At 38.4% G+C, this 14,282-nt stretch overlaps 1 protein-coding gene across 1 annotated transcript in view; it reads right to left on the reverse strand.

Moving 5' to 3' along the window:
• The window catches only part of SLC15A5 (solute carrier family 15 member 5), a 75,684-nt gene that overhangs the window by 31,101 nt on the left and 30,301 nt on the right, over window positions 1-14,282 (reverse strand). The window contains exon 6 of the mRNA XM_008707090.2: window positions 1,323-1,511. Within this exon, the coding sequence (XP_008705312.2) occupies window positions 1,323-1,511 (189 nt within the window). The remainder of the gene's footprint in view (window positions 1-1,322; window positions 1,512-14,282) is intronic.

Below are 14,282 nucleotides of genomic sequence, written 5' to 3' on the forward strand. Positions count from 1 at the left end.
GTCTTGGAAACCTGACTACCCTACATTCTCCTGCAAATGGACACTGAGAGCTTGTTTGGAGGTTCTAGCAATGGAATGCAGCTACTCACATACCCTTGACTGAAGAATGTCCCTCCTCTATGAGGTAAGTCATCCTTTTCCACCGAGTCTGCAGCTTTGGGAGGGAAGGAAGGGGACACCTGCCTAGTCAACCAGATCAGCCGAATCAACCCTGAAGATCAATGGGGTGACAGATGTTACGTCAGATCGCCTACACATCCTACACAGAGTTTATTAATTGCTTTTACTTTTACCTTTTTCAGTGAATTGCTTTGGTATCATATATGTATGTGTCTGTGTGCATATATACGTATGTCCTTATTAAATATGTATATTTAAGGAATTTGGAAATAACTGAAGATAATAGAATAATTGAAGATTTTGGACAAGTGAAATGATCAGAACTGTCATTTAGGATGATTGAAGGTCGTGTGCTGGTTGATACAGTGGGAGAGATAGTGGAAGTAGGAAGATAGGTAGTAAAAAAATAATCTTGGTGAAGTATAATGATTTACAATCAGGGCTCCCACTGCAGGGAAATATAAAGAAGCTAAAAAATAAGATGCAATAGATTACACCGATAAACACACACACACACACACACACACACACACACACACACTGCTGTATTGCAAGACGTCACTGAACTACCTTGATGAATTTGAAAATGGCTAGTTTAATTAATATCAGCAATCTAGATAATCCGGAAAACCCTTGATATTTAATAAAGTTATTTTGAACCTGTCTTATGAAACACTAGTGATCACACTTAATTTAGTGTAACTTAATTTAAAGACATTGAATTATCTGGAAAATTGGCTCAAATTTTCATTTCATTTGCATGTTTATACACTCTCAGAGTACCTTATAAATGTCATTTTTGGAGGGAGTATCTATGTGAGTTTATCTGCGAGTGGGAGGGCGGGAGGTGGGAAGAAGAAGACAGGAGAGTTTTCGTCTGAGTGTACTGGACTTGTCTTCTAGGTTTTAGCAGTTTTTCCTCCTGTTGTGTATTTGACCAAATAGTAACTGCCTTTAACTAAGTTCGTAAATCTTTCCTTCCATCTACATTCAGGTAGAATTAATAATTTGTTCTGTATCTGGCAGAGGAGTGAAGAGAAATTAAACCTTTTTTTTTTAAATGAGGGTGATAAATAGGCTTGTTCTGAAGCATTGTGGGAAATCTCCAGGGAGTGAATAGGTCGCCAACCGCTTGAGGTGATGTGTTCTGTGTAAAGGCTCGGTGTGCTGCTCTTACATGAGGTGATGAAATCCTTACTTACCCGCTGGGTTGACCAGTGTTTCAGCCACTCCAAGTAAAAAGTACTGAAAAACCAGGTGGAAACAGGGCATGGAAGAAATGGTGAGGACGTTGCCTGAAAGAGGCTGCTCCACTGGAGGGAAGTGTTTTCTCTGTATTTCAAAGAAGCCAGCTACCATCACAGACAAGGCGGCAGAAAGATTTCCAGCGACTGAAGGAAAATAATGCAGACAAAAAAGAAAGAAAAAAAGAAAGAGCCCCAAATCAGTGCAAGAGGCCATAACATTTCTTACACATTGACACTTGGGGATGTTTGCTAATATTTTTTGCTTTGGGAATATCCAGCTGCCAGCTACCTGTGTTATCTGGCTATGCTATGCTTTGACTGTGGTCTCTCAGAAACAGCTGCACTGACTCCCTATTTCCCAACTTACTGCTTGGAGGGCCTCTGGAAAGTTAGTTAACCTCATGATCACTTTTCTGAGCTCTAAGATGGGGTTAATGATGCTTACCTTTGTAGGGCGAGTCTGAGATTTAAATCAGATAATGTACTGGTATTATTATAACAGCTCCGTAGCAATAGGGAGCAATTATTGAAGATAAAGCAATAGTTTTGAATTTTTGTCCTCAGATAAGATATATTATTTTTCATGACTTTTTAAGATTTATTGGAGTCAAAAATAGTTTGGGGGAAATTTAAAATAAAGTGATCTCATCACAAAGTTTTAATCATTTAAAAAATGGGTTGGAATGATCTGTATTATCAGTCCTCAGTTTTCTGACATTTCTCTGATCTTTGCAGAGAATTAAAGACTAGAAACGTTTGTTTAGAAAAAAAATAGTGAAGGTGAATAGCTAGATAAAGAGTATAAATGAAAGCAATTATTCAAAAAGTCGTCTTGCTCATCTTTTCATTTTACTCTTGAGGAATTATCTAGAAAATTTTGGATGAAAATGAGTAGGGATTTTGTTATGATTTTGTTACAGTTTATATCCACTGCAACCATTCCATTTTCTCAATTTACCATTCATATTACTGGACTTAATCCCATCTTTAGAGCAGAGGCAACCTTGAGATTGATGGAATTTACTTGAAATTTAGAGATAGTCACATTTTGCTAACTTGCATAAAATTTCAGATAAGGCAAAGCTTTCAATTCAAAAAAATCAATCTAATGTTTAAATAGCTTAGTGTTTGTTTTGGTTGATAGAGAAACTGGTAGGTAAATTTTTTGATTATATCTCAGTATTTAAATGTATCTGTAAAGTCTGCTCTTTACTGAGTCTCTAAGAAATAGAAGGTGTAAAAAAAGGGGGAAATCTGAATAACAGAAAATTTGAGCAATTTTTAATTTATTTTTATTTGAAATTAGGTTCCATAAAGGCTCATTCATAGTGGGGTCAAGATTTTGGTTCTTTAAACAGCTCATATAAAAAATCTGAGTCTCAACATTATCTATGTTTAAGATCATGTTCATCACATAATTGCATTTATTTAGACTGTTTGGCACATTATACGGTCATCAGAAAAAGAGCTAATACGTCAATTCAATTTAGTATTTACTGTCCTCCTGCTCTATGCAAGGCAGTATGTTAGGCACAGTTGGAGATATAAAATTAAAAAATATCTGTTCTCAGTCATTGCAGACTCATATTCTGTTGGGGAATCTAAGAAGACGAACTTATTTCTAGCTGGGGAGGTGAGAGAAATAATTTTATGCTTTAGAGAAAGAAGGGTGTCCATATGAAAAGGTGAGGGCAGCATCGCTGGCATGAGCAAAAGCACAGAGTTATAAAACATTTGGACAGATTTTCAGAATAGTGAGAAACAAGTTATTTGGGAATTGGGGGACAAGATAGATTGGGGTCAGATCATAAGAAGCATTTAATATATTTTTAAGGAATCTGTAAATTGCTCCGAAGATAATGGAATCACTGAAGATGCGAGACCCAAGTGAAATGATTAGAACTGTCATTTGGGATGATTACTCTAAAGGCTTTGTGCTGGTTGATAGAATGGGAGAGATAGTGGAGGTGGGAACATAGTTAGGAAGTTAAAATAATATTGATAAAGTATAATGGGGCTTAAGTTACAGTCCTGGCTCCCACTTCCAGGAAACATAGACAATAGAAACATAAAATGCAATAGATTCCACTGATAAAGCCATAGCAAGATCAAAGAGGAAGCAGATGTCAATGTTGAGTGTAAGTCCAGGTGACTGGAAGGATGGTAGTGCCAATAATATAAATGAGAACCCATGACAGGGAGAAAATGAATTTGATTTTGAGTTGGGGTAGAGGCACAAAGAGATAATTTAAAGAGAAGTGCTCAGAAAACAACTGAAAATGTGAATCATAGGTCAGAAGACAGGTTGAGTCAAGAGATAAAGATTAATGAATCATCTGCATGGAATGGAAATTTAAGATCAGGTGAAATTTAAAAATGATGGGGAGCGAAGGAAGAGAACATCTAAGCAATGCTTTTAAACATATTTGCATTTGGGGGCAAAAAAAAAAAGAGCTAAAACTATGGAAAGAAAGGCCAGAAAGATAAGTAATCTGTAAGGGAAGGTTTCAAAGAGGTGGTTATACAAAACAGAACTTCTGATCTTTGCCCTACTTTTTCTTCACTCTTCCCCATCTCCACCAGTACCTTCACATACTCAAGGCAGGAATCTGGGATCCTCTGTCTTTCCCCCATCTCCAAATATATTATTAAGTTATCCAGATTCTATTTCAAAATGTATTGTGAATTAACCTGCTTCACTTCATAGCCACTGCCATCATTTTAGTCCAAGTCATTATTATTTTTAACCCAGACTATGTGCAATACCATATTTAATGGTCTTTCTGTTTTCACTCTTGCCCACCTGTACCCTACTAAGCACCATACAGTCAGGGAGATCTTATATAAATGCAAATTCAATGCTACTCTTCTGCTTAAATTCTGTCTGTAGGTTTTCATACGGTTAAGATGAAATCCCAGGGGCGCCTGGGTGGCACAGCGGTTGGGCGTCTGCCTTCAGCTTAGGGCGTGATCCCGGTGTTATGGGATCGAGCCCCACATCAGGCTCCTCCGCTATGAGCCTGCTTCTTCCTCTCCCACTCCCCCTGCTTGTGTTCCCTCTCTCGCTGGCTGTCTCTATCTCTGTCAAATAAATAAATAAAATCTTTAAAAAAAAAAAAAAGATGAAATCCCAAATCTTCAACATGGCCTTTATATTGCCTGTACTTATCATCTCTCTCTAACTGGTTGCTACTTTCTCCTCTCTGACCATTTTTCAGCCACATTTTTTGTTTTTCTTGACCATCTTAAATTCGTTCCCACCTTAGAGCCTTTGCTTTGCTCTTCTGAAACATTTTTCCCTACTCTTTACTCGCCCACGTTCGCCATTGATATTCAGCATATTACTGGAAGACCTAGCCAGAACCTTTAGGCAAGAAGAAGAAATAAAAGATATCCAAACTCATCAGGTTATGTACATTGAATATGTACAGCTTTTGTAGATCAATCATACCTCAATAGAGCTTTTTTTTTTTGAAAGAGACTTATTTGGGGGCACCTGGGTGGCTTAGTTGGCTAAGTGACCTACTCTTGATTTCAGCTCAGGTTATGACCTAAGGATTGTAGTATTGAATCCAGTGGTGGGCTCCATGCTGTGGGTGGAGCCTACTTGGGATTCCCTTTCTCCCTCTGCCCCTCCCCCACAACTTGCTTGCAAGCAAGTGTGTGTGCTCTCTCTCTCAAAAAAATTTTTTTTTAAAGAGACTTATTTGGATTATTTTAGGAGGGTCCAACCCCTATTGTAATCAATAGGAATTGAAATACAGAGAAAATGAAGAAGAGAAAGTTATATTTTAAAAAGAAAAAGAAAAGTTATCTGATTGAGAGAATGGTGAGAATACCTGTGAATAGTGCAGTGGTTGAAAAGACCTTTACCAGGGTACAATAACATGGCGTCTTCGAATATCACTGATAGAGAGTGTGCTCCAGTTAGGAAAAGAGGTCATAAACACAGGAAAGAGCATCAGAAGGGCACTAGGCTTTTCAACAGTCCTTCAAGTCTGTGGATCACAATCAGAACAATAGCTTCAAAATTTTGAAGGAAAATTATTTTCAACCTAGAATTCTGTTTACAGGTGATTAATCAAGTGTAAGGGTAAAAAGACTTTCAGTCATATAAATTCTTGGAAAATTATACTTTCCAAATACCCTTTCTTAGGAAGTTGCTAAAAAATAAATGATAATGAAAGAGGAAGTCAAGAAAGAGGAAGAGGTCATTAGAGATCTAACAAAAAAGAGCACCATGCAGCCCATCTAGAGGGCCATCGTCAAGACAGAGAACAAGGACATAGACGTCCGCAAGAAGATCTCCAGAGGAAGAGGAGCCTCTAGTACATTACCTTACGTGTTTTAGCGCTGGGACGAAGTAGTGGTAGTGTCGTGAAACTGGTAAAGCAGTTTGAAACTTAAAAAGCAAACAATTTTTAATTAAATAACTGAGGAAAATCACATACTTTTTAAGTACAGAAAATAAACTTTTATATGAGAAAATTGAATCCAATTCTTTGGTTTTGCCATGAGTTTGTGTGTGTGTGTAAAACTGATCGCCGATTTAAATAAAACTATTTCTATAATCTTATTATTTAGCAGTATTCACTTAGACAAACAACATCTAAAATTTGAAAATGATTTGTCTTTGGGAACCATGACTGGATGGCGGAGAAAGCCAGGCTAGAGACCATAACTTGCTGTTAAAAGGCTTTCAGCATTATTTGTTCGCTAATCTAACATGTTTCCTGAATCTAAGATGAATTAAACTATAAGAAGAAACATGTTTCTATGTATCACCAAGAAGGGAAAAAAATGCTGCCAATCCATTATAATATGTAACCCAATTTCATTTCATTTTATTTTTTTATTTTTATTTTTTTTTAAAGATTTTATTTATTTATTTGACAGAGAGAGACAGCCAGCGAGAGAGGGAATACAAGCAGGGGTAGGGAAGAGGAAGAAACAGGCTCCTAGCGGAGAAGCCTGATGTGGGGCTCAATCCCAGAACGCTGGGATCACGCCCTGAGCCGAAGGCCGACGCTTAACGACTGCGCCACCCAGGCGCCCTGTAACCCAATTTTAGAGATGAATCTTTACGTACATATAGTGTTGCTATGAGTCCATATATGTTCCTTCAAAATAGTGTATTGAAGTCTTAACCACCAATGTGACTATTTGAAGACAGGGGTTTTAGAGAGGTAATTAAGGTTCAACGAGGGCGTAAGAGTGGGGCCCTAATCCAATAGGACTGGTGTCCTTAGAAGAAGAGGAAAAGGCACCATGTCCGTGCATGCACAGAGGAAGAGCCATGTGAGGACCTCGCGAGGAGATGGCCATCTGCAAGCCAAGAAAAGAAAAGCCTTAGGAAAAACCTAGTCTTCCTACGCCTTGTCCTTGGCCTTATACCATCTAGAACTGTGAGGAAACAATTTCTGGTGTTTAAGTCACCTAGTCTGTGGTATTTTGTTATGGCGGCCTGAGCAAACTGACGCAGGTATATTCAGGCATGACATAAAACTTAATTTGTACAAATTGCACAAACTGTATTGTCCATGATAATCATATGAACTGTAGGGGCGCCTGGGTGGCTCAGTCATTAAGCGTCTGCCTTTGGCTCAGGGTGTGATCCCAGAGTCCTGGGATCCAGCCTCACGTTGGGCTTCTCCACTGGGAGCCTGCTTCTTCCTCTCCCTGCCTGTTCCCTCTCTCGCTGGCTGTCTCTCTCTCTGTCAAATAAATAAATAAAATCTTTAAAAAAAATCAAACAAACATACGAACTGTAAAGAAAGTGTTGAGGTAGGTAAGAATAAGTTTTCAAACTTTCTTGTTTCAGACTTTGAATTCTATGAGAATCTTCTCTGATGGCCCCCATCCTAACTACTTTAGGGTAATCTAGATAAAAAACATCACCCCCCCTTTTTTTGGTTATCACCTTGTACTATGTAAACCAGGTTATATTTTACTCAGAAAAGTTGATAGCATTTGAGGCAGTAGCTCAGACAAGATACCTGCAATTTTTTTTTCCTGTAAAAGCCCGATAATAAACATTTTTGAGTTTGGGGGACAAAAAGGCAAAATTTTGAAGATATGAAAGTAATTTATGCAACAAGAGGTAGAATATGTTTCTACAAATTTTTTATGGATGAAATTCAAAATAATAATTCTTTGGGGAAGGTGATGGAATTTCACTTAACCGGGGTTTAAAGTTACTGCTTCTTATCATTGGATCAAGAGCAAACGTTCATCTGTGAAAATAATTCTTTTTTTTTTTTTTTTAAAGATTTTATTTATTCAACAGAGATAGAGACAGCCAGCAAGAGAGGGAACACAAGCAGGGGGAATGAGAGAGGAGGAAGCAGGCTCATAGCAGAGGAGCCTGACGTGGGGCTCGATCCCATAACACCGGGATCACGCCCTGAGCCGAAGGCAGACGCTTAACCGCTGTGCCACCCAGGCGCCCCTGTGAAAATAATTCTTAGTTTGCCGGCCGTGTAAAAACAAATGATGGGCCAGATTTAGCCCTGGCTTAGCCATCAGCTTTTATTGCCTACTCCTGAATTTGAACTCTGACCGGATGAGAAAGAGTGGCAGTTTTTCCTGGGCTCCTACTGCCTGTATACAGGCATGAACCATGACAGAGCAGTCTCATGGCCTCTTTATCTGTCCTTGATACTCAAACCGTAGTCCCTGACCAGCAGTGTACGTATCACCTGGGAGCTCGCTAGACCTCCAGAATCTCAGGCTCCACCTTCGAAAGACTGAGTCAGATCTGCATTTAAATAAGAAGCCTCAGCGATTCCCATACACATTAAACTTTGAGAAGTACTGCTCTAGCATAAAGCACTATGAGAACTAATCTAGCAAAATCCAATGAAAGACGGTCCTCCAGACAATTTCAAGCGAAGTGCAAATACTTAACTCATTTACCCAGATATTTTAGGGCAAAGCATATTTTTTACCTGAAGGATCTAGATAACTACATTTGCTTTGTATTTGCTACTGCACTCTGATGCTAGTGAAAAATGACTTTCTTAACATTCAAAACAAAGTTTGATTACAACCTAAATTTAATCCATTCCGTTTTTATTCTTAACTTCTATGAGATCATAACTCGTCCAAAGCAGAGCGCAGTTTATCAGAATGTACACATTTTAAACCTCCAGCAGATCTGTATTTACAAGATAAAGCACATGGTTCCAAAGGAGATACTATATTCGGATAAATAATGTATGTTTTAATATTGGCTGTGGGGTTGTAGACAAGTCTGTAAGAGGCTTGAAGCTCTTATAGTTTATTGTATTACTCTGCCATGTAATAATTTTCCAAATTAGACCACAGTGAAATAAAGGAAAGTCAGAATTTATTCAAACGTTGCCGTTTCATGTTGAAGCAATCTAATACTAAAAAAATAGATATGTTAAGATTCTGCAGTTATTGGTTAAATTTACCGACTGAGAAAACTGTGGGTTTTTTTATGGGTAGTCTGATGTATGAGTCTCTGATACGTAACACAACTGTGAGTATGAAATTCTACTGAGCCATGATCCATGATTTTGGCCAATTCCCAGAATAGGAAATTTGCTCATGAGAGAACATACAGGTGTCCATAAACCACTCTCGGAGACAGTATGACTTTATTGTCGTATGTGTCTGCTGCCTTTGCAGAAGATATTACTGACTCACTACTAGAATGGTGTGTTTTTAACTTTCATTGTTCCTATTAGTGGTATGTTCCTATATTTGAACGGAGGTATTCGTATTCTGTCTTTTGTTTCTCTTTAGACCACCAGAACTCATTTCAGGAGGGTCAACTTCAGTTGGTGTTTTATGTCTAAATATGGAGCAGGTAACTCATTTACATAGAAATCAGATGCACACGTGTTATCTGTAAGATATCAATTATTGCTTCAATTGGTGTACGAGCTGGTCTACTTTACTTCACAGTTAGTCCATTGTTGATGTCCACTGTAAAAATAAGAACTTGAGAACACTAATGTGCTTTTATGAAACAAATGAACAATCGAATAAATGAATGATCCAGGCTGGATATTTACACATTACTTCTTTTAGTATTTACAGTTCCTTCGAGCAGGTATTTTCAATGGGTATACACTGTGATTTTCTTTTTGGAAAAAAATGCATCAGTTCTAAAACTGTAATAACGAAAAAAGTGGTTTTACTAAAATATTCCTTTCTTTTTAAAAAATTTTATTTATTTATTTGACACAGAGAGAGAGAGAGGGAGTGAGCACGAGCAGGGGGAGGGGCAGAGGGAGAGGGAGAACTCCCCACTGAGCAGGGAGCCAGATGTGGAACTCGATCCCAGGACCCTGGGATCATGACCTGAGCCGAGGGCAGATGCTTAACCGACCGAGCCACCCAGGCGCCCTAAAATAATGCTATTTTCAATGAAGGTGATTGGACCTCTGACTCAATTTTTAATTTATCAAGCACTTTGGCTCCAATCAAAAAAGGAACCCTTTTTTTTTTTTTTGAAGATTTTATTTATTTATTTGACAGAGAGAGAGACAGACAGCGAGAGAGGGAACACAGGCAGGGGGAGTGGGAGAGGGAGAAGTAGGCTCCCAGTGGAGGAGCCTGATGTGGGGCTCAATCCCAGGACTCTGGGATCACGCCCTGAGCTGAAGGCAGACGCTTAATGACTGAGCCACCCAGGCGCCCCCAAAAAGGAACCTTTTAGAGCATGTGTGCAAATGTGGATAGGGGCAGAGGGAGAGAATCTTCAAGCAGACTCCATGCTGATGTGGAGCCCCAGGTGGGGCACATTCTCATGTCCCATGAGATCATGACCTGAGCCAAACCAAGAGTTGGCTGCTTAATTGACTGAGCCACTGAGGTGCCCTCAGAAAGGAACCTTTTATTACTGTCAATTATTAGAACAAGTACAGTTACTGGTTATGTAAAAAGTGACCAACACCTTGGTTGTCCCTTTATCATAAAGGACTTGGGGTTAAAATTTGAATTTTCAAGTTTTTATTTTAAAGAGGAAGGCCTGGGAGATGTTTGAAAATACTTCATCGACATTTCAACTTAAATGTTATTTAAAAGCCAACATAATTGCTACCTACTGTGTTATACACTTCTGCTTTATGTAAGACTTAATAACAATCTTAATTAGGCTAATTTTAGTCAGATTAATACTTGTGTATGTCAGCACTAACTGCTAAATACCACATACTGTAGGATTTTAATTAACACTAAGGAAAGGAAGTACTCATCGTATAAACATTTTTGAACTGAAAAAGGCTAAAATGAAGTATGTCCAATTATGACAGAGCATAAACCACAATATCACTGATTTTAGATTTTAGGTGAATTAAGGTTGACTCGTAAACAGATAAATCTGCTCACATGTAGTGTTAGGAAAATACAGTCTTGGTAAAACTCTGAGCGTATCAAGCCTCTGACTTTCACGGTTCTGGAAGGTTTGGAGATTCTTTATAGTTGGTACTGTGATATACTTTTTGATTTCTTTAGGTGATAAAGTCAAAACCGTCATATCTTGAATCAGAAACCCTTCTCTTGTTGCATTGTTTATGAGCTAGATAGAAAAGGTAAGTTTATTTTTTCCTTTATTAAATTTCTAGTTTGACCAACTGAGTGAGATTTCCCCATCCCTCATTCTTGGCCTAGGCTGTGATTATCCATGTCAAACACTAGGCATGTGCACTGTCTGTACCATCTGCCTCCTGAAACATGACAGTCCCTGGAAGGGGGATGACGAATGTAGAAGAGAGTGCCGGGTCTAAGCAGTAACTGCCTGTTGTAGTGACGAAAGGATTTGTTTTCATTCATTGCAGAGCCTTAATTAGAAATAGTAGTAAGGGGGCTCCTGGGTGGCCCAGTCGGTTAAGTGGCTGCCTTCAGCTCAGGACATGATCCTGGAGTCCCAGGATCTAGCCCCACATCGGGGTCCCTGCTCAGTGGGGAGTCTGCTTCTCACTCTGTCCCTCACCTGGCTCTTGTGCTCTCTTTCACTCACTCTTTCTCTCTCTCCAAAATAAATATAATCTTTCAAGAAAGAAAGAAAGAAAGAAAGAAAGAAAGAAAGAAAGAAAGAAAGAAAGAAAGAGGGAAAGAAATAGTAGTAAGGGGGCACCTCAGTGACTCAGTTGGTTAAGCATCTGCCTTTGGCTCAGGTCATGATCCGAGGGTCCTGGGATCCAGCCCTGCATTGAGCCCCACATTGGATTCTCTGCTCAGGAGGGAGTCTTCTTCTCCCTCTCCCTCTGTGCTCTTTCTTTCTCTCACTCTCCCTCAAGCAAATAAATACAGTCTTAAAAAAAAAAAGAAATAGCAGTAAGGATTCCAAATTAACAATGATAATTTACCTATCATCTAACAATTACTTATAGCTGGTAAGTGGAATAATAATAATAATAAATAATAATAATAACGCTGCTGCAATGGCATTAGAATGAGAACACCTGAATTCAAATGGCACTTACTCTCTTTTAGATCCTTGACCTATTAAATGACAGTTTATCATGAGCCTAAATGGGATATGTATAAGAAGGGGCCTAGGTTCAAATTAGGAACTCATAAATATTTGTTCACAAGTTATGTACTTATATACGTCATTCATATTTTCAAGGCACTTGGGTTGAAAGTGAAAGGAGATTTTAATATTGGACTAATTCAGTTATGTAAATTACTACCAAAAAAGTAGCCTAAGTTTGTGCTTGTATGCCCTGATAAAACTTGTTAATCTTCCATAATCATAAGCAGAATAGGAAGAACTGAAGCAAACATCTAGTTTTAAAAGATGCATATCATCACACTTTTTTTATATTCCCATAGCAAAATATTATGCAAATAAATGAACAAGTATGTAAATGAACAAATGAATGGAGTCTGGCTTAGAAACAACCGAATTCAGTATTCTGTACTCAGAGGAACATAGCTCATTTTTTTTTTTAATGAGTCTAGTTTTTCCTTTTTCTTGTCCAACAAGTCTGTTACCAATCTTGAAGGGGAATATTTAGTTCATATATATGAGATATGTTAGGTAACTCTGCCTAACTTTCCTCCATCCATAAAAAACATACCCCTTTGAAAGAATAGAAAGGATTTTAAATATGTAAGAGTGGAGAATTGTCCAAGAGAAAGTTGCTCATATTTAAAATGAATTTAAGATATCTTATTCTCAGGAAAGACTTCTAATGTAATTCTTTCAGCCATGCTGTATAGTATATTTTCTTAAAATGGCCCGATTTTTTAAAAAAAACTAGTAATTAAGCATAATTTGAGAGCCCAGACCGGATTTCCATTATACTGTACAAGACTGCTGAAGTTTTTGGCCGTTTGCAATATGAATTACCCCCATTTTGTCCTGTATTCATTCTGTTTTAATAGTGTCCTTGCTGGGGACGCCTGGGTGACTCAATTGGTTAAGCCTCCACTCTTGGTTTCAGCTCAGATCATGGTCTCAGGGTCATGAAATTGAACCCTGCATCAGACTCCACGTGCAGCACAGAGCCTGCGTAAGAGTCTCTCTTTCTCCCTTTGCCCCTCCCCACATGCATTCTCTCTCTCTCTCTCAAATAAATAAATAAATAAATAAATAAATAAATAAATAAAATCTTAAAAAAAAAGTCTACTTTCTGAGGGCATGTACGATGTCTTGCTTTTTGCTTATATCTTGAAATAGTGTTGGGCATTCACTAAAGACTGGTTTTAGAATTTCTACATTGGCAGACCAAAAAGCACTTTTTAAGACTTAAGGATTGTCAAAACCAAGTAAGATTTATAGTTTGCCTAAACCAATTACGATAAATAATGTTGGGGTTAGCGGCTTAAGAACTCAATCAAAAAAGGTTATTTGCTAAAGGCCTCTATAATTGGAGATAACAACATACACTGCGCTAAGTTCAGTCACTTTGAGTTCTTTCCAAAAACAAATCTAACCTGTGATGTGATCTGAGGTGATTTGGTGGCTTTGGTAAATAACAAGAAGCATGCTCTCTAAAAGTAACTTCTACAGAGAAATAGCCAAAAAAATATAGTAATGGGTTATTAAAGGCTGTATGGTCTCCACTCCTCTCTAAGAGGGAGGAATTAAGAATAGAACAGGTTAACCAAGAGAAGAGAATCTTCTAGAGTTATATCTCAAGTAGACCATAAGATGTTAGGTTACCATTATAAGATATTTCTTAAGTGTTTCAGATCACCCTTGCTTTCTGTTTATGCACACCAGTTAGACCTGCCCCCTACACATGATGGTTCAATACTAGTTAACATTTACAGAGCTTTCACTATGTGTCCAGACTATGCTCCAGGCACCGACATCATCCGGAGTGATATTGAAAGTCTTCCAGAACAGAGGGACCCCAAATTGATTGAGGGTCTGCCCCTGGGTGAACAAAATAAGTGAACTAGAAGACAAGGAAGGTTAGGCGGCTTTTCAGGGTCGCGCAGCAGGAGCTCAGCAGCAGAGAGGCTGAGGCCGCGATCTCTGATTCTTAGGCGGAGCCTGGTTTGGCCGTACCAATCCTTGTCCCCTGTTCCTTGGAGGTGCCTGAGGGACCTCGGCCAGGCAGAGGCGGAGTGTGATCAGAATGGACTTCAGCTCCTTCCTTCTCTCCCACCGCAATTGGAGAATTTTTATTTTATGGGCTATTGCTTGTGTTCTGAGTAAGATGACCTACTTTTTTTCCCTTTCAAAAATGAAAGTTGAGCTTTAGTGTTCTCCCTATAACAAGAAAGCAGCGCTATGTGAGGTGAAGGGTGTGTTAACTAACCTGATTGTGGTAAACACAGTGTGTACTTGTCTCAAATCATCACATCGTACACCTCAAATTTCCACAATATTATATGTTAATTAAGCTGGAAGATCAATAAAGCTGGAAAAAATGCTTGAAAATTTTTACTATATATCTCACTTTATGAATGAGTATTACATTGAAA

Source organism: Ursus maritimus, unplaced genomic scaffold (assembly GCF_017311325.1).
Source record: "Ursus maritimus isolate PB19 unplaced genomic scaffold, ASM1731132v1 scaffold_26, whole genome shotgun sequence".
NCBI classification, from domain to species: Eukaryota; Metazoa; Chordata; class Mammalia; order Carnivora; family Ursidae; genus Ursus; species Ursus maritimus.